This window comes from Callorhinchus milii, unplaced genomic scaffold (assembly GCF_018977255.1).
Source record: "Callorhinchus milii isolate IMCB2004 unplaced genomic scaffold, IMCB_Cmil_1.0 Scaffold1, whole genome shotgun sequence".
Lineage (NCBI taxonomy): Eukaryota > Metazoa > Chordata > Chondrichthyes > Chimaeriformes > Callorhinchidae > Callorhinchus > Callorhinchus milii.
The window spans coordinates 68,254,079-68,277,865 of NW_024704742.1; the positions used below are offsets into that span (position 1 = coordinate 68,254,079).

Genomic DNA, 23,787 nt, shown 5'->3' on the forward strand with positions numbered 1-23,787 from the left:
GCAAGAAAGACATCGTGAGGAGAAGCTTCCTCTACGAGATCATTCATGGTCTTTTAAAGGAGCAGCTTCAAAGGTACTCTCTAGAGCAGTGCTGATGCACCTTTTTGGTTGGCCGACAAAATACATTTTCTTGATTGGATATTTCTCGATTTATGCCATCAATCAAGAAATATTCAATCAGGAAAAAATGGAAACAAAACATCGATTTAAAATAGACTCAATGTTGAATAAAATTGGTCGTTATCTGCATGGCTGCTTGTGAGACATTGCTGTGAGAGCTCTGAGACGCTACACTGCGTGGAGGGCATTATATAAGTGCAAGTTGTTGTTGCTGAGCACAAACTGACTGCCGCGTTTCGCCCACAAAATACACAGTTTTTCAGCAGCAGTGTTTCAGGGTTGGAAACAATTCTGAACAGGTTCAACAAGGTGAACGTAAATGGACCTTTTCCACTTTTTGGTGAATCCAATAACAAGGGCGAAATAGACATAAGGTCGCCAGGAGATCTAAATAAGAGTTTAGGAGGGACTTTAGGTAGAGGCTGGTGAGATTGTGGAATTCACTGCTGGGTTGAAGCAGAAAGCGTTAATACTTTTAAGAGGAAACTTGATGTGTCCAAGGGAGAAGAGAGTAGAGAGGTATGGAGGGAGGCCAGAAGGTGGGATGAAGAGAGGTGGAGGGTAAACACCTCTACGGACTAGTGGGGTTGAATGGCTTATTTCCGTGCTGTAAATTTCTGTGTAATTCTGTGTAGTGGAGGAGAAGAGAGGGGATTTTTCTCTTGTGGTTCTGTGTGGATGAATCATTGATATGAGCTCTGACCTTTGTTTGCTAATTTTGGTGAATGTATCACTGTGCACTTGTGTGAATAATTAATGCCATTTTAAAACCAATTAAAACCACATCATGAACAGGAATGTGTTTCCCCAGAGAGGAGGAGGGTCAGGAGGTGGCGCGATTGAGGTGGTTAAAATGTTTGGCATGGAGTGACTCCTCGCTGATAGGTGAACGCAGACCGAGGGAAACAGTCTCAGAACCAGAGACAAACCCACTCAGAAAGCAAAAACTAATATTAAATCAGCACCTTACCAAGACGTCTCAAAGCACTTCATATGATATACTGTAAAGTGGTGTGACTGTGTATACTTTGTAGGTGAGCACAACAGCCAGTTTGCACACAGCAGTGTCCACAAACATAATAATCCTTGCATTTGATGTAGCGCTTTTCACGTCTTCTAGACGTCTCAAAGCGCTTCACAGAATATACTGTAAAGTGAATTGACTGTATATTTGTGGGTGAAACACAGCAGCCAATTGTACACAGCAGTGTCCCACAAACAGTCGTGGATTGAAAATGACCAATTTATTATTGTTTTGTTTTTTGGAGGGATTATTATTAGGAGTGTGGAATAAGGAAACTTGCCCAAGAGTTCGCCCTCTGCCTGGAATTGAACCCAGGTGTCTCGCTTGCAAGGCGAGTGCTTTAACCACTGAGCTACAGGACTCCACGACAGCCATGAACGAGTGACTAATTTTATTTGAGGGATTGTTGGCCAGGACATTGCGATATGAAATTGGTCGCTCACTCCATGGTTGTTTGTGGGACATTGCTGTGAGCAAATTGGGGGCCGCATTCGACCACAAAATACACAGTCAATTTACTTTATAGTAAATCTTGTGAAGTACTTTGAGATACCTTGGTGACGTGATTAGCACTATACCAAATGCAAGAATTATTATTACAATACAATATAAAATTACATTTGTATAGCGCCTTTCATGTCGGGAGGGGTGGGAAGGATAGGAGAGTGGCCGAAGGCTCGGTCGAAGAGGAGGGACTCCTCCTTGAGACATGCCTTGAAGGTGGCAAGGGAGGGAGTGAGATGAAGGGAATGGGGTGGAGCTCCAGAGGGTGGGGGCAGAGAGCCTGAAGGCCCGACCGCTGATGGAGGGTCAGACCCGCCGGGGGACATGGAGCAAGCCGGATTATTATGGATTACAGGGAGTCTAGTCAATGACCTTTTCTCTCTTGCCTTCCAGGGCCGCTGACCGATGCTGTCCCTCTCTCTCTGAGACATCAGCATGGCCAAACTTCAGATGCTTTCCTCCAGCACTGAGCCTGGTTACCACGGCCGAGACTCTTACTCCTCGTTTGCCCCCAGACCTTCGGAGGCTGGCTTCCCCCGGTGCACAATGGGCAGTGTGGGCAGTGGAGTGGCCAACGAGCAGGAGTTCGCTATGAAGAGCGTCAACGCCAACCACAGGGCAGTGCATGCTCCCATCGGTGGGCGGCAGCAAAGCAGCCTGGGGAATGGGTACGCTTCCTGGGAGCTCAGCAACGAAAAGTGCTTCAAGCCCGGTAAGGTCTCCAACGCCCTGTACATCAATGGGGACCTCCGCAAGGGGGAGCGAATGAAGACCGACGTGACCAACAACAACGAGAAGAACCTTCCTCCTCAGTACAAGGAGCCCAGCAACCCGCCCAAGATCCTGCCTGTGTCCGGCAAACTGGAGCAGGTAAATATACACAACAATAGCAACCCTCGCATTTGATACAACACCTTGTTACACATTCCCTGCCACTGTTCAAAAAAGGGCATTTCTCTCCCCGTTGGCCTGACCAACAATCCCTGAAATAAAACTGGACCAAGCATTCCGAGACGCTAGCCTGTGTGAAGGGTGATATATAAATGCAAGTTATTGTTGTTTCGCCCACAAAATATACAGTCAATTCACTTTACAGTATATTCTGTGAAGGGCTTTGAGACGTCTCGAAGACATGATAAGGCGCTATATCAAATGCAAGGATTATTATTAGTATTTTGTTGTTGTCGTCGTTGTTGGTGGTAGTCACTTGTTTCATGGCTGTTTGCGGAACATTGCCTTGCACGATTGGGCTGCTGAGTTCATCTACAAATACATAGTCACTCCACTTCACGGTAAATTCTGTGAAGTGCCTTGAGCCTTCCTCCTGATGTGAAAAGCGCAATACCAAATGCAAGAATGTCCCAAGGCGCTGGACAGTCAAGGATTTAGATTCGAGTTGGGGGTTGGGATTAGGAAGAGTGGAGGGCCGGGAGAGTGGGGGTAGGAGGGTTACCGGAAATGCAGTTGAAGATAAGGCCTTGAGATGGGCCTTGAAGGAGGCAAGGGAGGGGGTAAAGTGTAAAGTAGCTGTGTACTTCATGGGCAAACACAGTAGCCAATTAAGAGAAAACTTGATGCACATATGAGGGAGAAGAGAATGGAGGGTCAAAGGCTCATATGGAGTATGAACTCCACATGAATATTTGGCACAGACTATTTGGACTGATGGCCTGTTTTCGCACCTTATTGCTCCCATGTCACAGCAATGTCCCACAAACTGCCATGAAGTGAATGAACAATTTTACCTAGGGTCAGGACAGACGGGAGAAACATCCTTCTCTTCTCAAGTAGTGCCATGGGATCTTTAATGTCCATCTGACCAGGCACAAATGGGATTGAAGAGAAGAACTGACCGTCCAGGCTCGAGAGATGAAGGAGGGGCTTTTATTACCACAATATCTAAATCACAAGCACTACAATCACTCCATTCTTTAAGACTGGTTTGACTGCAATTATGCAGTGATGTGATCTACCAACATGTCACATATCCCAACCCATATGTCATTGTCCCTTCATCTCAATACAAATTCTTGAACAAAATAAGCACTCAATCTATGATAATAATGATAATTAATACTTGCAATTGATATAGCGCCTTATCATGTCATTGAGTTGTGTCAAAGCGCTTCACAGAATATACTGTAAAGTGGATTGACCATGTATTTTGTGGGCGAAACACGGCAGCCAATTGCGCTCAGCAGTGTCCCACACACAATCTGGATTGAATAACTAAATTTAAAAGAATAAAATATACAAAATAATAATAATATTGAGCAGGCGGATTTCACAGTTAACCACCCAGTGAACTACTTCAAAGCCAAATCTATTGGCTCGCAGTTGGGGAGAGGGGAAGAGGAAATCAAGGCTTTGCTGACATGGGACCATTCAAACTGTGTTTGTGGTCTGATTAAATAGACAGACCAGTGCTCTGTTTGATGCTCTGAAACTTGAGTCACAGGGATTGGTAGTGAGATGTGCAGATGATTTTTCTTTTGGTCAGCCAGGTGTCTGACACACAGGGAAATGCATCACCGAGCTTAAGAGTAACCAGACCAGACTGAGATTTCCACATACATATGGATATATCTCCTTTGCCTGGTGTAGAGTTCATACCCTCCCTATCCATCTCCGACCCCCTACCCCCTCCCCCCGGGAGAGATTCTGAAGCTGCAGGAGAATGACAAGATTCTCCGTGAGTTTGATACAGCGAGGTTCATTCCTCACATAGCGCTGCAGTACACGAGGGAGAAAGGAGTAGAGGGGTATGGGAGAGGGAATAGGAGTGGTGGGAGCTCGTGTGGAGATGGACTAGTTGAGCCCAATAGCTGTAGATTCTATATAGAGATAATAATGATCCTTGCATCCTTAATAATCTGCGCATTAATACGTTGTTGAGACGTCTCAAAGAGCTTCACAGGATATACTGTTAAGTAGACTGTGCATTTTGTGGGCAAAAGGGATCTATATTATTCTGGAATGTTCTAAGTGCCAATACGCGATGACTGTACTTCACAGTGAATCCTGTAAAGCATTTTGAGACGTTTTCCAATGACGTGATAAGGCACTGTACCAAACACACGTCATGTCATGTCATTCTCTGCCACAAGTGTATCTCTTTGGAAATTTCCCTTCCCCCACCCCCAACCGTTACAGCTGCACAAACAACTTCATTGATTTACCTTTCAACAGAAAAGCACCAGGTTCATGTGAGCAATGTAAAACACACAAACACTCGCTCAACAGGTTTGACAACATTAAAAAGCTCCAGGAATGATTTTTTTGGGTCAGCCAGGCATGTGACACATACGGAGACCCATCACCATGCTTAAGAATATCCAAATAGACTGAGAGTTACACGTGTATGTCACCTAGACATGCAAATTTCCCTGGGTCTGGAATGGATTACCCAATCTCTTCTCCCTCGGTGGGGGATCCACCCTGCTTGCCTAATTTTGGAGATTATTAGAGATAGGGTTGAGGTAGTGTGTGTTGGGGTAACTGCTGGAGTTTAACCAGCTACAAAGGCGTAGTTTACCAGTGAGAGAATTGACTGACAAGCTTCCCATGACCCAACCTACCCATGAGAGCTTTTACTTGCAGACTTAACAGGAGCTGAGTAAGAATCCCAGGCCCCAGTGGGTAAATGAATGAATGAATCCTTGCTGTTAAAGGCTTATCATTGGTCCCATGACTTGAGGGTAGATTAGAACATGTGGAGAGGTTTGTATCCTGCTCTTAAACTGGAGAAGGAAGAGGGAGAGAATAGACGGAGATCACTGTATAGACCATAAAACCAGTTGATAATTATTGACTGCAATCTTGCCATTTCTTAATAGCATTGATGCAATATTTTTTTAAAAACTCAGAAAATGCACAGGGCCTATCTTTATTAATAATAATAACCCTTGCATTTGATACAGTGCCTTTCACATAAGGAGGGAGTTTCAAAGCGCTTCACAGGATTACTGCAAAGAGCAGCAACTGTGTGTTTTGGAAGTAAAATCTTGAGCTGCTGTTTAGCTTCTATTCCCATTAAAAAATCGGACATAAATCGTTTCAGTCTATCTGTCCCTCATCTCTGGAACTCCATCTCGGAGTCTCCCTCACTCGCCCCTTTTCTCACCTCATTCAAGGTTCATCTTGAGACCTTCCTCTTTGTCCATGTCTTCAGTCATCTTCCTGCAGCCCCCTCTCCCCAACCTCCTCGGCTCCCTCTTCTCTCCCACAGCTCGATTGCAAAGCCAAGACTGTCCAGCTCATTGGGACGTCCTCCTGATGTGAATGTCACTGTATAAATGTAAATTTGTATTGTAAAGATTACAGCCATTTAATATTCACCGCTTTTTTTAATCATCGAAATATCAAATGAATGTGAAAGGCCATGTTCCCCTGGGACATGTCCGGCTAAATTCAGTCCAAGCTGATGAATGGAATTAATTGTTTAGTCCTTGATTATCTACAAGGCGATGGGCGATGGGGGAATGATTGGCATCCTAGCTCCCCTTCCAGTTTACAGATGATTCTGTGTTGGCACATGTATCTGACAACAAGCATTAGGCAATTGGTAGCTTAACTTTTCTTTGTTTGTTGGCAGTTCAGCTGTCCTGTAGCAATTCTTTATGCTAAAAGGCAACTCTTTGTCCAATTTTTCTCCAGAGAAAGAGAGAGAGAGAGAGGAAAAATAACAAAATAAAGTCTAAGGCTGATACTGTGGGACCTGTTACCAGGCTGGTATTGTGGGACCTGTTGCCAGGCTGGTATTGTGGGACCTGTTGCCAGGCTGGTATTGTGGGACCTGTTGCCAGGCTGGTATTGTGGGACCCATTGCCAAGCCAATATTGGCAGGCTTGTATTGTAGTACCTGGTGCCATATCTGAACAGAAAATTCAACTTCCCAGGAAGGGAGCATTGCCGCCTACAGGTCACCATCTGTGTCGGCATAAATTAACACAACAGCTTTACTTACACTCATTAAAGTATGTAATGTTTCTACACCTGCCGCTGTGGTGAATGCCGCATTAGGAAACCCTGACATATGCAAATACGACTGCCAGGATGGTGGAAAGTGAACTGGGTGGACTTGGGTCTGCTTTCCTATTCTTCTTTCTTCCTCTTCAACCGTGCCTACAGTCACCACCCTATCCACCCGGATCAATGTTGTGCTCCGCCACTGTCGAGCTCTCTGGGGCGCTACCCTGTATGAGGTAGCTATAAAAATGCAAGTTGTTATTGCTCTTTCGTGTAGCATTTCCTATGTTCCTATGTTATTTCTGTTCTTCCCCTGCAGAACAGTGAGTCGCTGATCAGGCCTTCGGCATTCAAACCCGTCGTCCCCAAGAACTTCCACTCCATGCAGAACCTCTGCCCCCCACAGAGCAATGGGATTACTGACAGTAGGAAAAGCCTGGGCCCCCAGCCCAGCACAAACAGCCCCTTGGCTGGGAGGGACAAAGTGGGACTGGGGCGGACTATAAACCATGGCGGAGGCTTGTCCGATTCCGGACGTAACTCGCTGACCAGTCTCCCCACTTACGGGACAGGGTACAGCCAGCATCTGGGTCCAATGAGCGCGTCCACCAGCCACATCAACCGCATCGGGAACTCCTATGTGGACAGGGGGACGTTGGGCTACAACGGCCTGTCCACCTCGGACAGCGGACGTTCCTCCAGCAAGAGTGTGGCCTCCTTCAACAAACTCAATCACATGAGCGAGGTTCCGCCATTTCACTCGCCGTCCAACGACGACATCATTCAGGACCTGGAGGACCGCCTGTGGGAGAAGGAGCAGGAGGTGACTCAGATGCGGAGGAGCCTGGACAAGAGCGAGGCGGCCATTGTACAGGTCTTCGAGGAGAAGCAGAAGATCTGGGAGAGGGAGATGGAGGACCTGAGGCAGAATTATGCCAACAAGCTTCAGCAGGTCTCCAAGAAGGCCCAGCGTGCCCAGCAGGCCCTCCAGCTCCAGATCTTCAAGCTCCAGCAGGAGAAGAAGAAGTTGCAGGAGGATATGGGGCAGCTGTTGCAGCAAAGAGAGGAGCTGGAGAAGAAGTGCATGGCTTTCAAAAAGGAGCAGGCTGACCTGCTGCCTAGGCTGGAAGAAACCAAGTGGGAGGTGAGCTTCTCACTGGTCCTCACTTTACACCAGCAAAGTGAATTGACTGTATATATTAGTGCTATATCAAATGCAAGAATTATTATTAGAAAGGGTGGAGGGCAGGAAAGTTGGGTAGGAGAGTGACTGAAGGTGCCATGCAAACAAATCCCTCAAATAAAATTGGTCATTCACTCCACAACTATCTGCGCAATCAGGTTGCGCCAGCTCTGTGCAATCGGCTGCCGCGTTTTGCCCTTAAATATACAGTCAATTCACTTTACAGTGCATTCTGTGAAGCGCTTTGAGACATCTCAACAACGTGATCTGATTGTTGGGATATACCGATCCTGAGGATCCGAAATAATGACTCAAAAATCCTTAATAAAGGTATAATGGTTTATTATTCACAAACGGTTTATGAGTATATAGCAAAAGAGGTAAATAGTCATACTACCAGTTTTATGTAGGCTGTAGCCTGATTTCAGTCTTTCGTGTCTGCTTCTCAGGCGCAATCGTTTGCTATACTCACGTTCTCTCTTTCTCTCTGGCTCTGCTTCCACACACCTCTGTCCAGTAGCACCCCAATTATACTGACTTCCCCTCTAACCTTTGCTTCAGCCAGATAAGATTATAGCCTTTAGAATTTTGGTCTTCCTTTGTCCTGTCTAACCTGATCAAAGAGGTTTCACTGGAATAGAGACAGGCTTCAACGTATCTCAGTACTGTCCTTGAGAGTGTAGCTGGCTTACAAGAAAAAGCTTTCAGACACACATCCCATTGTCCTGGTACCAGGCTCATGGTCTGCCCCTTATCTCCAGGTGGCTATTACCTTATACGTCAGGACTAAAGGTTGTGCCAGCTTCTCACAGTGCTTGAAACCAACAACCACAGTATTATTTTAACATTTTAAACCACTGTCTTATTGCTATAAGGTGTTATAATTTCTACATATTCTACTCAATCTAACATGATCCTATATCAAATGCAAGGATTATTTTTATTATTCTCCTGAAATGACAACTGTAGACACTGGGATACCTGTGACCGCTACAATACAGCACAATACAATACAATTTACATTTATACAATGCCTTTCACGTGAGGAGAACATCCAAAAAGAGAACTTCTGGGAAAAGCCATTTTAACATAGTCAGGGGTGGGGTGGGGGGTGGGGGGGGGGTGGTGAGAAGAGAGGATCCCTCTTCACTCCCGTGCCACGGATGTCATCATTGGGTCATCTTCAGGAGCAGAATATCCCAGTCAGTGATAAGCATCACATACTGCACATTGCACCTCAATATTTCCCCTCAATTACTGCTCAAATTCCCTTGTAAATCATCATGCCACGGGTTCAATTTCAGCAGACATTGTGGATAACACATTCCAACAGCCCTTTGTGTTGGATAATTATTATCCCCCCCCCCACCCCGCCACCCCCCCACCCCCCCCCCCCCCCCCCACACACACACATACATTCTTTTCTTCTGCTTACAATCCTCAATTTATGCCTTTTTGTTACCCACTCACCCATTAGTCTTTAATTGTCAAAACCATTCCTCATGTTGAAACCCTCTATTGTTTATGCTGGTCTAGGAGTAGTTTGCTAAGGCATTCAGCCATTGTCTCTCTTGTACTGTAACTCAATAACTTCTGTGTTATCATGAATTGTGCTGGATCATTTCCCGCTTATAGGTTCTGCTTTCATAGCAGTGTCCTGTACCATATGTGGAGTCCTGTACAGTATTGGTTAAAGCACTCGCCTCACAAGTGAGAGGATCCGGGTTTGATTCCCAGGGCGAAACTTTAGACAAGTTTGCTTACTCTAAACTCCTCTGTTTATCTAGCAGTAAGTAGGAATTCGGTTGTTAATCGATTGGTGGATTGCTTTCTGGTGAGTAATAATCCTTTCAAAAAAATAAATTAAATAAATAATAATTATTTGGTCACTCAATCCACGACTGTTTGTGGGACACTGTGCACCATTGTCTGCTGTGTTTTGTCCCCAGTATACATAGTCGATTCACTTGACAGTATATTCTGTGAAGCACTTTGAGACGTCTCAACAATGTAATAAAGTGCAACATCAAATGCAAGGATTATTATTATTATAATCACTAGAACTGTTAGCAAGTCTAGACTCTTCAAAATGGTCAGTCGATTAACGTAAAATCGCTGGTATTCACTCTGTTCATGTTGTTGTAAAAACTGAGGCATGAGCAGAGCAGGACATCTCTCTCTCTCCCCAAAACTGTTAACCCTCTGTCACGTTTGACCTTCGGTATCCCTTTTGACGGGATGTTTAAGCTGAGCTCTGAAATGCTGTTATTCAGACCTGACATCACCATGTGTAAAGGGAAGGGAGTTTCTCCCTGTGTCTTGGCAACAATCCTCCACATAAAATTGATCACTCATTCTATGGCAGATGGGGGGGACCTTGCTGTGCCCAATTTGGCTACTGTGATCGCCTACAAATAGACATTCACTGCACTTGACCGCAACCATCTGTGAACATGATAGACTCTATGTCAAATGCAAGTATCATTACTGCATTCTTATTATATTTGAGCTTACTGTTATTACTTTATATATTTATAATATAATAATAATATAATATTCCCACCCTTTGAAACTCTATCCTCCCTCACTTCGTTCAACGTCCAAATCAATACCTTCCTCGTTGAGTCATCATTCCCCTCTCCCCAGCTCCTACCCCCAGCTTGGGTGTCAAGCCAGGACTGTCAAGCACCTTGGCATGTCCTCCTGACGGGAAAGGCACTGAATAAATGTAAATTATATTATGTTGTATTGTATGCAGCTGTCACTTGTATCCCTGTGTCTGCGATTGTCAGTTCAGAAGAATAATAATGATAATAATCCTTGCATTTGATGTAGTGCCTCATCACATCGTTGAGACGTCTCAAAGTGCTTCACAGGATATACTGCAAAGTGGATTGACGGTATATTTATGGGCGAAAAGCAGCATCCAGGATGCACAGAGCAATGTTCCACAAACAGTCGTGGAGTGAATGACCAATTTTATTTGGGGGATTTGTTGGCCAGGACATCAGGAGAAACTCCCTTCTGTTTTAAAATACTGCTATGGCTTTGCTCCTCCCTACCTCTGTGACCTGCTAATTCGATACCTATCCGTTCCCTCCTCTCGGTGGACTCAGGTCTGCTCCATGTTCCCCGCCTGGCCCACCCCACCCCACCATTGGCAGTTGGGCCTTCAGCCTTTCTGCCCCCAACCTTTGAAACTCCATCCCACAGTCCCTTTGCCTTGTCTCCTCCCTTGCCTCCTTCAAGACCTTCCTCTTTGCCTGCGCCTTCGGTCACCCTCCTTCCCCCACCCTCCCTGACGCACCCCTCCTGATCCCAACCCCTAGATCGGGTGCAAATCCTTGACTGTCAAGCGTCTTGAGGTGTCCTCCCTACTTGAAAGGTGCTATAAAATATAATTTGTGTGAATTGAGTGAAGTCAATTACTCAATTGACGATTCATGACAGAAACTAGTTATTACAACGTATTCTTATTGTACTGTAGTTATTAATACTTAACACAGGTAGCATTGGTTCGGATACGATGATCTTGAATGTGCTAAGAGCGAGCGCTTTTAGGTGTTCTTCCGATATGTGCTTCCATCCATTTTCGGATCTTTAACCGGAACTGGAAGAAGGGGCCTTGGTTTAACATCTTATCCTGAGGGACAGCGTCTCCGACAATACATTTGATGTAGGCAGGAGAACATATAAAATTGGTCACAGGATTTGGTGTGAGGTGCAGTGACTGTGGACCAATGTCAAGGAAATAAAGCAAAGGAACAGAGCTCATTGATGCTTGTGTTGTGTGCTCCCAGGTGTGTCAGAAGGCCGGCGAGATCTCCTTAATGAAACAGCAGCTGAAGGACTCCCAGAATGACGTGGCTCAGAAGCTGAATGAGATGGTGGGGTTGAAGACTCAGCTGAAGGAGGCCACAGCTGCCCTGAGGGACAAGGAGGAGCAGATAGCAGCGCTGAAGGGCTCCTTCAGCAGCAAGGGCGTGGAACTGGAGGTTTGCGAGAACGAACTGCAGAGGAAAGCCAACGAAGCCCAGCTCCTGAGGGAGAAACTGGGCCACAACGAGGTAGAAATCTCGGCGCTCAAGCAGGCTTTGGCCAGCGGTGGTGGTGAAGGGGATGGAGGAGGGGGTGGCGGAGGGGGGGAGCCTGACACGTTTGGGGACGAACCCCCGGAGAAAGCCAGCGAGGCCCCACCGATGTGCGAGAGCGACGAGGCCAAGATGCGGCGTCAGAACGAGGATGCTGTGAAGGTGTTGAAGAGGCAGATCGAGCGGCTGCAGGGAGAGCTGAGGCTGGAGAGGCAGCAGCGGGAACAGCAGATCAGTGGCTTTGAGGAGGAGAGGCAGACATGGCAGGAGGAGAAGGAGCAGGTCATCAAATACCAGAAGCAGCTGCAGTTGAACTATGTAGAGATGTACCAGAAGAACCAAGCGCTGGAGGGCAGGCTGAGCGAGGTGAGCGACCAGGACACCTCCCCCGGCCCCGACGACATCAAACAATGGACACCCTCCCGGCTGGAGCGCATAGAATCCACGGAAATATGAAATATGCTCTCAAAACGACCGTAACACTTTGCACTTAACGTACGGTATATTCACAAAGTCCTGTTACCCCCATGTTTTTTTTTCTCTCTCTCACTCTACATTGCACTGACCCACATCTAAAACATGTGGAAGAATGATGATAATTGTATTTAGAAGCACTTCATTGTATTCAGTACAAGTGTTTAACTGTATTTAGACGTCCAGAGGATGAGCCCCATCAGTTTCATGGCCGATAATGATCCATCACCATGTTCAATGCAAAATCTTCTGTAACATGATGGAGTGAGGAGGAGAAATGCATCTCTGACAGCTTGTTTCAGTTCCTTCATAGTCTCATATCATTGTTTTGCAACGAGTGAGGGCTGGGGGATAAGAGGACTTTGTAGACACCCTGAACAAGTGGGCCCATTTACACAAAGGAGTCTGGGTGGGATTGGGGGTGGGGGGGAGAATATTGTACGCTGATCGTTAAATGTGCCCTTGTTCTGTTGTGACCTTCTAGTCGGAAGTTGCTGTCAGTGGCGATCAGCTTCTGATTGATCCTGGCGTAGCCTCATGTAGTTGGTTCAAGTGAAATATTTAATTGGCTCAAATCCTTATTGAAATTGACCTGTTTCTGTTCGACACCTTTTGTTTCTGATGGAAGGGTGGTGGTGAAGGGTGGAGGCATTGGGGGAGGGGGAAAAATACTATGGGGACGCGGTGAAATTTGCGGCAACTCGTAACGTGTTCCTCATGATCATCAACAATAGTTATCAAAGGCTCTTTACATCAAATCTGTCATGAAAAATTGCGTTCATGCTGTTAATTTTCTAGCTGGATGAGGCAGTAAATCCTCTCCCTCCCTCTTTCCGTACCCACATTTTCATGCTGCCAGTTATGGTTCCTGTTTTCAGTGCAGTCTCGTGAGATTCTGGCTGAACTTACTCTCTGTTCAGTCAATGTTCAGAGCACTGCTGTCGACATCCAGCCAACCTGGATCATTGACAGGACTTGTGGAACCAAGACAATGGAACAAGAGGACATGGGTTTAGAGTCGCAAAGGGGCAATTTCAGGACAGACACCAGGAAGTAATAACCCAGAGAGTAATGAACAACTGGGTCAGGTTTGCAAGGAAAGCTAGTTGAGGCCAGGACGCTGCGATTCATCTTAAAAAAACCTTGATGCTGTGATTAGGGGATGGTAAGCAGGTGTTCTGGAGAAATAAGATCAGATGAGCTGAAGGGCCTTCTTCATCTGAACCGATCGTGTGATCTAGTTAGATATGAGTCTCGTCCCAGTGTTTGAGAGAGTCCCAAAGGCACTAGTTTCCGTGCCCTGGCCATTCACCTATTACTCTGTGGGACGTCACTGGTACAGATTAGGATTAGTTGTCACGTTATCCTATGTATTAATAAGTCACCACACTTCAAAGTGACTCATAGTGTGAAACATTTCAAGCGATGGCGCAAATGTTATTAGTGTAACAGAGAAGGAAACACCAAGAGCAGTTACTCTTGTGACGAGCCTCATTCCTGCTGTTTTCCCACCCAAAAGGAAAGAATTTTTTTTTAGTTGGTCTGTAATGTCTCAATGTTTCCGATGATTCTATCACTGTGATTCCTCACAGCACTGCTGCTGATTCGCTATTAACTGTTGTACAATCCATTTCGCAGAAGAGTTAATCCATTCGTTAGTCACTGGTAGATGTTGGGTGGAGGCTGCGTTGTTAGTTACATGTAAATTGTCGTGTGTGTGCGCCCCACAATGTATGTGAAGGTAGATGTAAATCACTCTGAAGCTACATTGCTAAGGATATTCTCTAGAAGTAGACAATACGTTTGCTGTGTATCTTCTCACTGTGGTGAGAGTCACAGATGTCCATAACAAATGGTGCGAAACCTTTGTGAAATCCTGTGGTTAGCATGCTCGCCTCGCAAGCGAGAGTACCCGGGTTCGATTCCCGGGCAGGGCGGAACCTTAGGCGAGTTTCCTTACTCCACACGCCTCTGTTTACCCAGCAGTAAGTAGGAACCCGGCTGTTAGTCGATTGGTGGATCGCTTTCCGGGGATGATAATCCAGCTTCCCCGCCCCCCCCACCCAAAATACTAATTTAGTCACTCAATCCACGACTGTTTGTGAGACACTGCTGGATGCAATTGTCTCAAAGCGCTACAGAATATATTGTAAAGTGGATTGACTCTGCTGTCTCAGTGACGTGATAAGGCTTTATATCAAATGCAATCATCATTATGGTAACAGCATAATAACATGATAGCCTGAATCTGTGCCCAGGTGGAATTTCTAAACTTTAATGCAGTAACAAGTTGTGAGGCAATGGCCCACACAATAAAAGAGGAAATAAATGAATGTTCTTACTATATGGCAAACACATTTCTGTTTTGCTCTTGGTGCTATCTATATATAATATGTATGCTGAATTCTATTTAGCACTTTAATTCATACCAAAGTTTATTTAGTAAAGTCTCTCGGGAAGTTAAGTGTTTACAGTTCCTCAGCCTTGGTCATTGATGGCCTCTGCCAAAGTCATGTTAGTGACCCAGAGGTCAAAGGGCCTTGTGAGCTGACCAATGCTCCATAATGCACTCTTCCAGAGCTGGCACACTGTAGGACACTGTAGGACACTTTGCTTTGGTCGAGAGAGATATTTGGATATTCATGGCAATGCCAAAACTGGCTTCAGCTATGCCATTGAGAAGGAGCAGGGAAGCGTGGGTGTGGTAGTGGAAGAGATGGATGAGATTGGAAGGGCCAAAAGGTTTTCTTCACCCAAACTAATCTAGTGATTATTACAGACAAGCTAGAGGAGAAATAACGGGGTGAAAAATGCCACAATCAATGTCGTAATTATCACTATTGGCAATATCGATCATATCACAAACTTTTTGCTCTTGGAGGTGTTGCTGTCAATGACTGGCACTTAAATATATATATTTACACACACACATATATATAATATGGTGAACTATTTCTCCCTCTCCTAACTTCTTATAAATAATTATAATATTAATAATCCTTGCATTTAATTGGGTGCAAAACATCTGTGTCAGCTGTCATCAGGTTTGAACCTCCCGCTCACAGATCTCTGCATTTCACGGCTGATTCAGATCATACCGGCCTGGCTCAGTTGGTTGCACTGTTGCCTCTGGGTCAAAAAGGTGTATGTGTGTGTGTTCAAGCCCCACACCAGGAACTTTCAGTTCAGTACGTCCCAGTGCATTGCTGGAGGTGCAATCCTTTGGATGAAACATTAAATCAAGTCTGTCTGTTCAGGTGGATGCTAAAGATCTCATGAAACTATTCGTACAGAGAAGGGAGTTTTCCCCCAGTGTTTCGGCCAATAATCCTCCAAATAAATTGGCCACCTCTTGGCTGCTGTAGGAGCTTGTTAATACATAAATTGACACCGTGAAGCACTGTAAGACATTTCTACATTATAGGGTTTATATCAAATGCAAGGATTATTATATTACTATTATAATGACTTTAATGATTGTCTGGGACACTCCTCGACTCCACCATCGACAGAGTGCTTTCAACCCTCTACCCCAAACATCTAGAACTGCTTGCCTCAACCCCTCCGCGTTGCCCCCTCTTTGCCTGTCTTCAGATCGCACCTGAAAACGTTCCTCTTCAACAATGTCTACAGTCAGCTTTCCTCTCTCACCGGCTCAGCTTCAAAACTATGTCATTATTAAGCACTGCAAGATACTAGCCCACGGGAAGGGTGCTATACGAATGCAACTTGTTGTTGGGACATCGACGGGAGCAGAAAGTCCCAGAAATGATAATTATCACAGGTTTTATGGCATTGAATGCGGGATTAGATTAAATCACCCCAACAACATAGAGCAATAAACATACTATAAGCACGGCAAAAGGTATGAATGCAGAGGCGATGTCTACTTCTACATTAAATCCTCCATGTAAGTTTCACAAAGGTGTTGTGTAGCTGTTACAATTGTGTCCAGAATTGACCGCTGTTATTTTAGTGTCAGGATTGTAGGATGTGTGTTTAGAGATTGCTGCATGAGGGTCAAGTCAGGTTATAGAGGAAGAATTCTGGCAGGAGCTTCCCAGTCCACATCCTGCCAGTGAGGACATTAAATTGATTGAATCCGATCCAGGGGTGAAGGGAGGGGGGTGGGGAAGGAAGAGGTAAAGGGGATGGAAAATGGAAATAAATTTGCTCGTCGACTCCAAATTCACAGCCATTAGTTAAATTCTTCCATTATTATTTAGTGACCAATTTGTATGTGCTGCGGGTTTTCTAACAAAAGGAGTGTTTGGAGCATTGTGTGACAATGTGTTAGATGGCAGAAATCATGGCCGTGGGTTTACAAGTCAGTGGCCACGGTGGCACTGTGCACTGGAGCTCCACCATGTTGGACAACACAACATGAGAACACTGGTTTCCAGCTGGGCCTTTGGATGGTTGAGATACTGAGGTTGGTTGTCCTGGGGATGGGAGTCCTGTAGCTTAGTGGTTAGAGCATACCTCGCAAGCGAGATGACCTGCGTTCGATTCCCAGACAGGGCGAAATCTTAGGCAAGTTTCCTTCCACACGTCTCGGTTTACTTAGCAGTAAGTAGGAACCCAGTTGTTAGTCGATTGGTGGATCACTTTTCCTGGGGTAATAATTTCTTCAAAAGAAAAAAATGTGGTCACTCAATCCATGACTTTTTGTGGGACACTGCTGTGCGCAATTGGCTGCCATGTTTAGCCCACAAAAATACACAATCAATCCACTTTACAGTATATTCTGTGAAGCGCTTTGAGACGTCTCAACAACATGATAAGATGCTATATCAAATGCAATTGTTATTATGATTGAGTTGTTGAGTTAATATCAATGGATGAATTGGAAGTGCCCAGCTATTGGAGACTGGGCACTTTGCCACCAGTGCTGAGCAGGGCCAGAGATGCCATGTGGAGCAGGGAAACCACAAGGGAGGAATTAAATGATAAAAATGATATGATGTACATCTCCATACATTGCCAATAGACCGGACAGCTCGTGTGGTTAAGCACTGAACTTTCTTCTCGAAACTTCTAGGCCGACAGCCAGCCAGTTCTCATTCTGCTCAAAAGCTTCCCACAAGATCACTCATGGAAACTGTGACAATGTGACAGACTGTAGCCCCCAACCATCCCGTCTGGGTGGCACTGAAGCAAAACTGATGGGGGTTAGGGGTGGGAGGAGAATAGAGTCTACAGGGTGTCCACAAAGTTATGTTACCCCCATTTTTTATCTCCAGTGCCCTGACCATCCTGAAACATGTGGAAGAATGACGATAATTGTATTTAGAAGCACTTCATTGTATTCAGTACAAGTGTTTAACTGTATTTAGATGTCCAGAGGATGGGTGTGTGTGACTGCCATCATTTTCATGGCAGATAATGATCCGTCGCCATGTTCAGTGCAACATCTTCTGTAACATGATGGAGTGAGGAGGAGAAATGGAGAAATGTTTCTCTGACACTTGTGTCAGCTCCTCCATAGTCACATATCACTGTTTTGTAATAGTGGAGAAGAGGACTTTGTGGACACCCTGTAGTTTGTGGTATTCCTTAATAGGAATAGGATCCCTCAATAGGAAATGCCATCAGAATTCCTGTCGCTATGGGATTACATTGAGTTGGAATGGTGTTCTCTTGGGATCAGCGTGACTTATTCCCAGTTTCCAGGAGATCCCTTGCCCCTCCCCCCCCACCCCCCTATTTTTCGGATTTGGATTTCTTTTTAAGAAATCCTGTTTAGAAATAGTGCAAATTAGACCCCCGCAATGTTTCAATTTGATCTAAGTGGTAGTGAGCCCTCCTGAGTCTCTCACGTAGTTGTGCACCAGTTTGACAGCCTTTTGTGAATATTTTGTCCATAGGTCACAATCAAATAACCTTATTCTAATTTTGAAATGTTGACATATCTGTATTATATTTGAGATTAAAGTTTGATTTCTTTTGTATCATAAAATACATTTGTACATTGTTCATGAATTAAATTATACAAATAAAATAAATGTGATCACACTATTGTTTCCCTTGATGTCTTGATGAGCTGTGCTCTTTCTTTTAAGGAGACTTGGTGTGTGGTACAGTATTCTACTTTCTTATTTGTGTGACAGCCTGCCTCAGTTGGGAGCACTCTCACCTCTGAGTCAGAAAGTTGTGGGTACAAGCCCCACGTTGGGAGTTTGAATTCTTATAGTCTAGGCTGACTTCCCAGTGCAGTGCTGGGGGTGAATTGCGTGGTTGGAGGTGCTGGCCTTCGGATGAGACGTTAAACCTCAGAATCCGAGGGCAGCAGATGATATCAACAAGATCATCAGCGTGTAAATGAGAAAAAGAGGGTTGAGGATAGAGCCTTGAGGTACATTGCAGGTGACCGTGTGGGGCGGAGGAGAAACCGTTGGTGGAGATGCAAATTATGTTGCCCACAAAACAGCGCTCTTTATTACTAACCTCTGTTTTCCCTGAGATAATGGTGGACCCGTGTCCTCCAATTTGGTCACTCAATCCAACTCGCTGAGATGCTATACAATAATAATCCTTGCATTTGATTCAGTGCCTTATCACATCTTCAAGGCATCTCAAAGTGCTTCACAGGGTACACTATAAAGTGTAGTGACTGTTTTGTGGGCAAAACCACAATAATTGCAGAAACCACGCAAACCATATAAATGCAACTTGTTTTTGTTGTTGACGATTTGTGGGGCACTGCTGTGTGCAATTGGCTACCGTGTTTCGACCACAAACTATAGGGTCAATCCAGTTTACAATAAATTCTGTGAAGCGCTTTGAGATGTTTCAATAACGTGATAAGGTGCTATATCAAATGTAAGTATTATTATTTTGTTATATATAGGGTCCTCGATTCCATAGTGGTTTCTTACAAATCAGCACCTTGCTCTCTTGCTGTCATTAAGAAGTAACCGCACCGTGTGGGAGTCAAGTGGAGACCAGCCCGGGAACGTGTGACAGATATTCCTTCTCTGAATGACATTGGTGATCTAGCAGTTTTGCAGTGAGCTCAAATTACAAACTATTTTCAATTCAAATCACACAGCTGCCAAAGCAGGATTTGAACCCGGGAGCTTCAGGCTCACCGAGTAACTTGACAGCAATTACTTGTAAAACACTGAGACATTTCACGGTGATAAGGAAGCGCTGTAAAAATGCCACAACTTTATTATGCAGCCATTTTTTTTGTCTATTATAATAATTCTTGCATTTGATATGGCACCTTGTCACGTTGTCGAGAGGACATCTCAAGGACATCACAGAATTTAGTGTAAAGTACAGCGAATGTGTATTTTGTAGGTGAATGCGACAACCAATTTGCACACAGCAATGTCCCATGATGATATGAATGACAATTTTATCTGAGGATTGTTGGCCCAGGAGAGAAACTCCTTTCACGTTTCAAGTTGCGCCGTGGGATCTTTACCCTCCACTTGAACAGGCAGACGAGATCTCGGTTTAATGTCTCATCCAAAGGACGACATCTATGACAATGCAGCACTCCCCAGCACTGCACTGGAGCATCAACAACAACAACAACAACATCAAGATTACATTTGTACAGCGACTTTCACGTCGGGAAGACGGCCCAAGGCGCTGGACAGGGTACAGCATTTCAGACCCGAGCTGGGGTCAGGGGTGGAGAAGGGAGGGGAGGGGAAGGCGGGAGGCCGATGGCATGGTCGAAGAGGAGGGTTTTGAGGCGGGACTTAAAGGAGGCTAAGGAGGGGGTGAGGTGGAATGATTGAGTGTAGACTATGAGCTCTAAGTCCTGTGGCTTGAACCCCAAACCACCTGATTCAGAGGTATGAGTGCTACCAACTGAGCCTCTATTACTACCCAGTTTTCTTTTTTATTTCTTTTTGTTTCAGCCAAGTATCAACACGTGCAGAAACCTATTAAGAATATCCAAACTAAATCAAGAATTCCATGCATCCCACCTACAAAATATTTCGCTTCACTCATGAATTACACAGTCAATTCACTTTACGGTATATTCTGTGAAGCACTTTGAGACGTCTTGAAGACGTGATAAGGTGCTACATCAAATGCAAGGATTATTGTTATTATATTATACATGGAAATTCCAGAGATATTTATTGGAATGGATTGCACACTCTCTCCCTGGAGGGACGCTTACTGATTACCTAATTCCAGAAAGTATTAGGTGCAGGTTGGCAAGGACTTAGGCTTAGGTACTACTGGAGTCATTGGTCATTGAGAGCACTACTAGGACCCCACTACCTGTTAGGGCTTTGGCTTGTAGCGATTCCTTTAAGCAAAAGCTTTTTTGTTTTTTAAAAAATGATAGATATTTTACAACCAACTTTGTCAGTCTTCTTTCACAGGCACTTTTTGGCAAGGTAGAAACAACAGCAACATCCACTTATTCTACCTTTCTTGTCCTTTGGATGAGATGTTAAACTAAGGCCCTGTCTGGACGTCAAAGATGCAATCGCACTATTCAAAAGGAGGACCGTACCTCCGACAATGCATCACTCCCCGAGCACTCCCCTGGAGTGTCAGCCTGAACTCTGAGTCTCAACTCCCTCAAGTGGAACACGTGTGTGCTCACGACCCAGACACATTCACACATACATATATTTGAAAATACATCTTTGTCATTCTTTTCTACGGGTCCAGAGGCAACTTACAGGCATATTAATATCTTATCATTTATACAAGTTAAAAAGCAATTGAAATAGATGAGGAACCAAGAAGAGAACTGTATTCAATTTAACAAGGAAATGAATTATAACGCCCTGCACCCCTCCCCCCCCCCACACACAACAACTTGCATTTATACAGCGCCCCTCACGTAGGGCAGGGTCCCAAACCGCTTGACAGTGGCAGAGCACAGTGACAAGCTGGGGGGAGGGGGGGAAGTGACCATAGGCACGATCGAAGCATGACCTGAAGATGGGAAAGGAGCGGGCAAGGCAGAGGGATAGAGGAACAGTGTTCCAGAGTTTTAGGGCGTAGTGGCTAAATACACAGCCACTGATGGTGGAATGGAGCCCACGAGAAACAAACAGGAGGCCAGAGCCCGTTGAGCGGAGGAAGTGGGTAGTGGATTGGGGAGTAAGCAGGTTATAGAGGTGCCAGGCCATGAAGGGATTTGAAGACACACAAATCTGCCCTCCAAGAGGCAGATTGCCACTGCAGGATTTCACTCAAAATCACTTTCCTCTTCTACAGCACTCCAATAGATTTCTGACATTAAAATCAAGTTTAAATTTGGCACCGTATCAAAATGTACCTCTTTGACCACCTCCAGTCATCTTACCCCCCACCCACACACATCCCTCTCAGCTTCAACCCCCACCCTCAAGTGCCAAGCCAGTATTGTTTTGGTCAGCCGGGTGTCTGACACATGTGGAAACCCATCCCCAGGCTTAAGAGTATCCAAACCAAACTGAGGTTTCCATGCATCCGACCCACACATGGAAGTCCCAGAGATAGATTGTTGGAATGGAATGTGCGCTCTCTCCCTGGAGGGACACATCTCGCTTACCTTGGCAAGAGCCATCTTGGTGACCCCAGAGTGTGTATTGGGGTAACTGCTGGAGTAGTTGACCAAAACCTTTTGTAATGACCAAAACCTTTAAGCATATACAGTCGCCCACAAAATACACAGTCAATTCACTTTACTCTGTCAAGCGCTTTGAGGCGTCTCAACTATGTGATAAGGCACTATATCAAATGCAAGGATTATTATTATTTACAGTATATTTTGTGAAGCGTTTTGAAACGTCTCGGACATATCAAATGCAATGATGATTATTATAAGCAGTTTAGGACGTATTCGGGATGTGAAAGGCAATGTATAAATTTGTATTGTATTGTGAATAAATTTACAAATTATACCATATTCTGAACTTTAGCTCGTAATAACATATTTTTGTAGAAATTTCGATCTCTTTGCTAGTTTTGCCCAACGTTTATCCTCAGAGTGAGATTTCACAGGAACTCCTGCCCCGTGTGGCAGACAAGTGAAGCCTCGCTCCTCCAGTAGCAGACATCCTCCACAGCTGTCACCGCAAGTTTGTGTCAAATGCACACAGACTGCAACAAGCCCACAGATTCCCAGAGCTCATGCATTTTTCAGCGTGTGTGTCTAGCTTTATCCACACTTGGGCAAATATTTGCTCTCAGCCATTGATTGTTGTGCATTCCAAATGCAGGAACCATTCATTGCTCTAAAACCACCTATCACTGGCGTTACTACATGTAGACGAGGCAAATCCAAAGGGATCTAACGCAAACTTATTTTATTTGCAAGTGGTGTTTAAAATTATGCAGCTTATTTTGTAGTCTTTTCCTTCCCTCAGCTTTTATTTTCACTCTGCAACTTATTTTAACTGAGTGCCATGAATTTATCATAACAATAATCCATACAATTTCACATGAGGAGGACGTCTCAAAGCGCTTCACGGAATTTATAGTAAAGTTAATTTATAGACTGTGTTTTGTGGGCAAACGTGGCAGCCAATTGTGGACAGCAATGTCCCACAAATAGCAGGAGGTGAGTGATAAGTTTTATTGGGGGATTGTTGGCCAGGACACCAGGAGAGAGGAACTCCCTTCTCTTTTTGAATAGTGTCACGGGATCTTTAACATCCACCTGAACAGGCAGACAAGACCTTGATTTAACATCTCATCTGAGCAGAGGATTGTGACTCTCGCAACATAAGTTGAAGGAAGAAAGAGTTGCACTTAACAGATGGAGGCTTGTTCCATAGGTTGTGGTGTGGCAGCTAATGTCTTTGCATAGGGGCGAGGAAGGCATCTGCATGGAGGAGTCCACTGTTCCCGTCACACGCCTCGGTGGACATGCTGCACTGCTTGAGTGAGCCATCAAAAAAGACATGAGCTCTGACACCTTGCCATCAATCCCCAAGGATTCATAGCTTCCAGGTACCACAGGTGGCTGTGAGGTGAGCCAATACCAGTCTTAATGGTGCCCGAAACAGAATTGAGCAGTATCTACATTACTACATGTTGACTGTCAACCTTTTATTATAATAATAATCCTTGCATTTGATATAGTGCCTTATCACGTCATTGATACATCTCAAAGCACTTCACAGAATATACTGTAAAGTGAATTGCCTGTATATTTTGTGAGTGAAACACGGCAGCCATTTGCGCACAGCAGTGTCCCACAAACAGTCGTGGATTGAGTGACCAAGTTTTTTTCTTGGAGGGATTATTAGTCCCAGAAAACGATTCACCAATGACGCAAGATGAATGTAAAGGACTTTTCACTTCCTGGGCAAGAGTCCTCCACATAAATTGTTCATTCATTCACTTGATGGCTGTTTTGGGGACTTTGCTGATTGCAAATTAGCTAGTAAATCTGCTTACAAAATCAAAGTCAGTAATTATCTTTGGTATTATAGCTGCTATATGAATTA

The 23,787-nt window shown here is 44.8% G+C and overlaps 1 protein-coding gene across 1 annotated transcript; it reads left to right on the top strand.

Annotated features, from left to right (window-relative positions):
- The first annotated feature begins 2,041 nt into the window (after positions 1-2,041).
- On the top strand, positions 2,042-12,507 carry lzts3 (leucine zipper tumor suppressor family member 3). Its single transcript, XM_007898012.2, has 3 exons — positions 2,042-2,518; positions 6,936-7,760; positions 11,600-12,507. Exons 1-3 carry the CDS (start codon positions 2,084-2,086, stop codon positions 12,344-12,346), a joined length of 2,007 nt encoding a protein of 668 aa, XP_007896203.1. The 5' UTR covers positions 2,042-2,083; the 3' UTR covers positions 12,347-12,507.
- Positions 12,508-23,787: the final 11,280 nt, after the last annotated feature.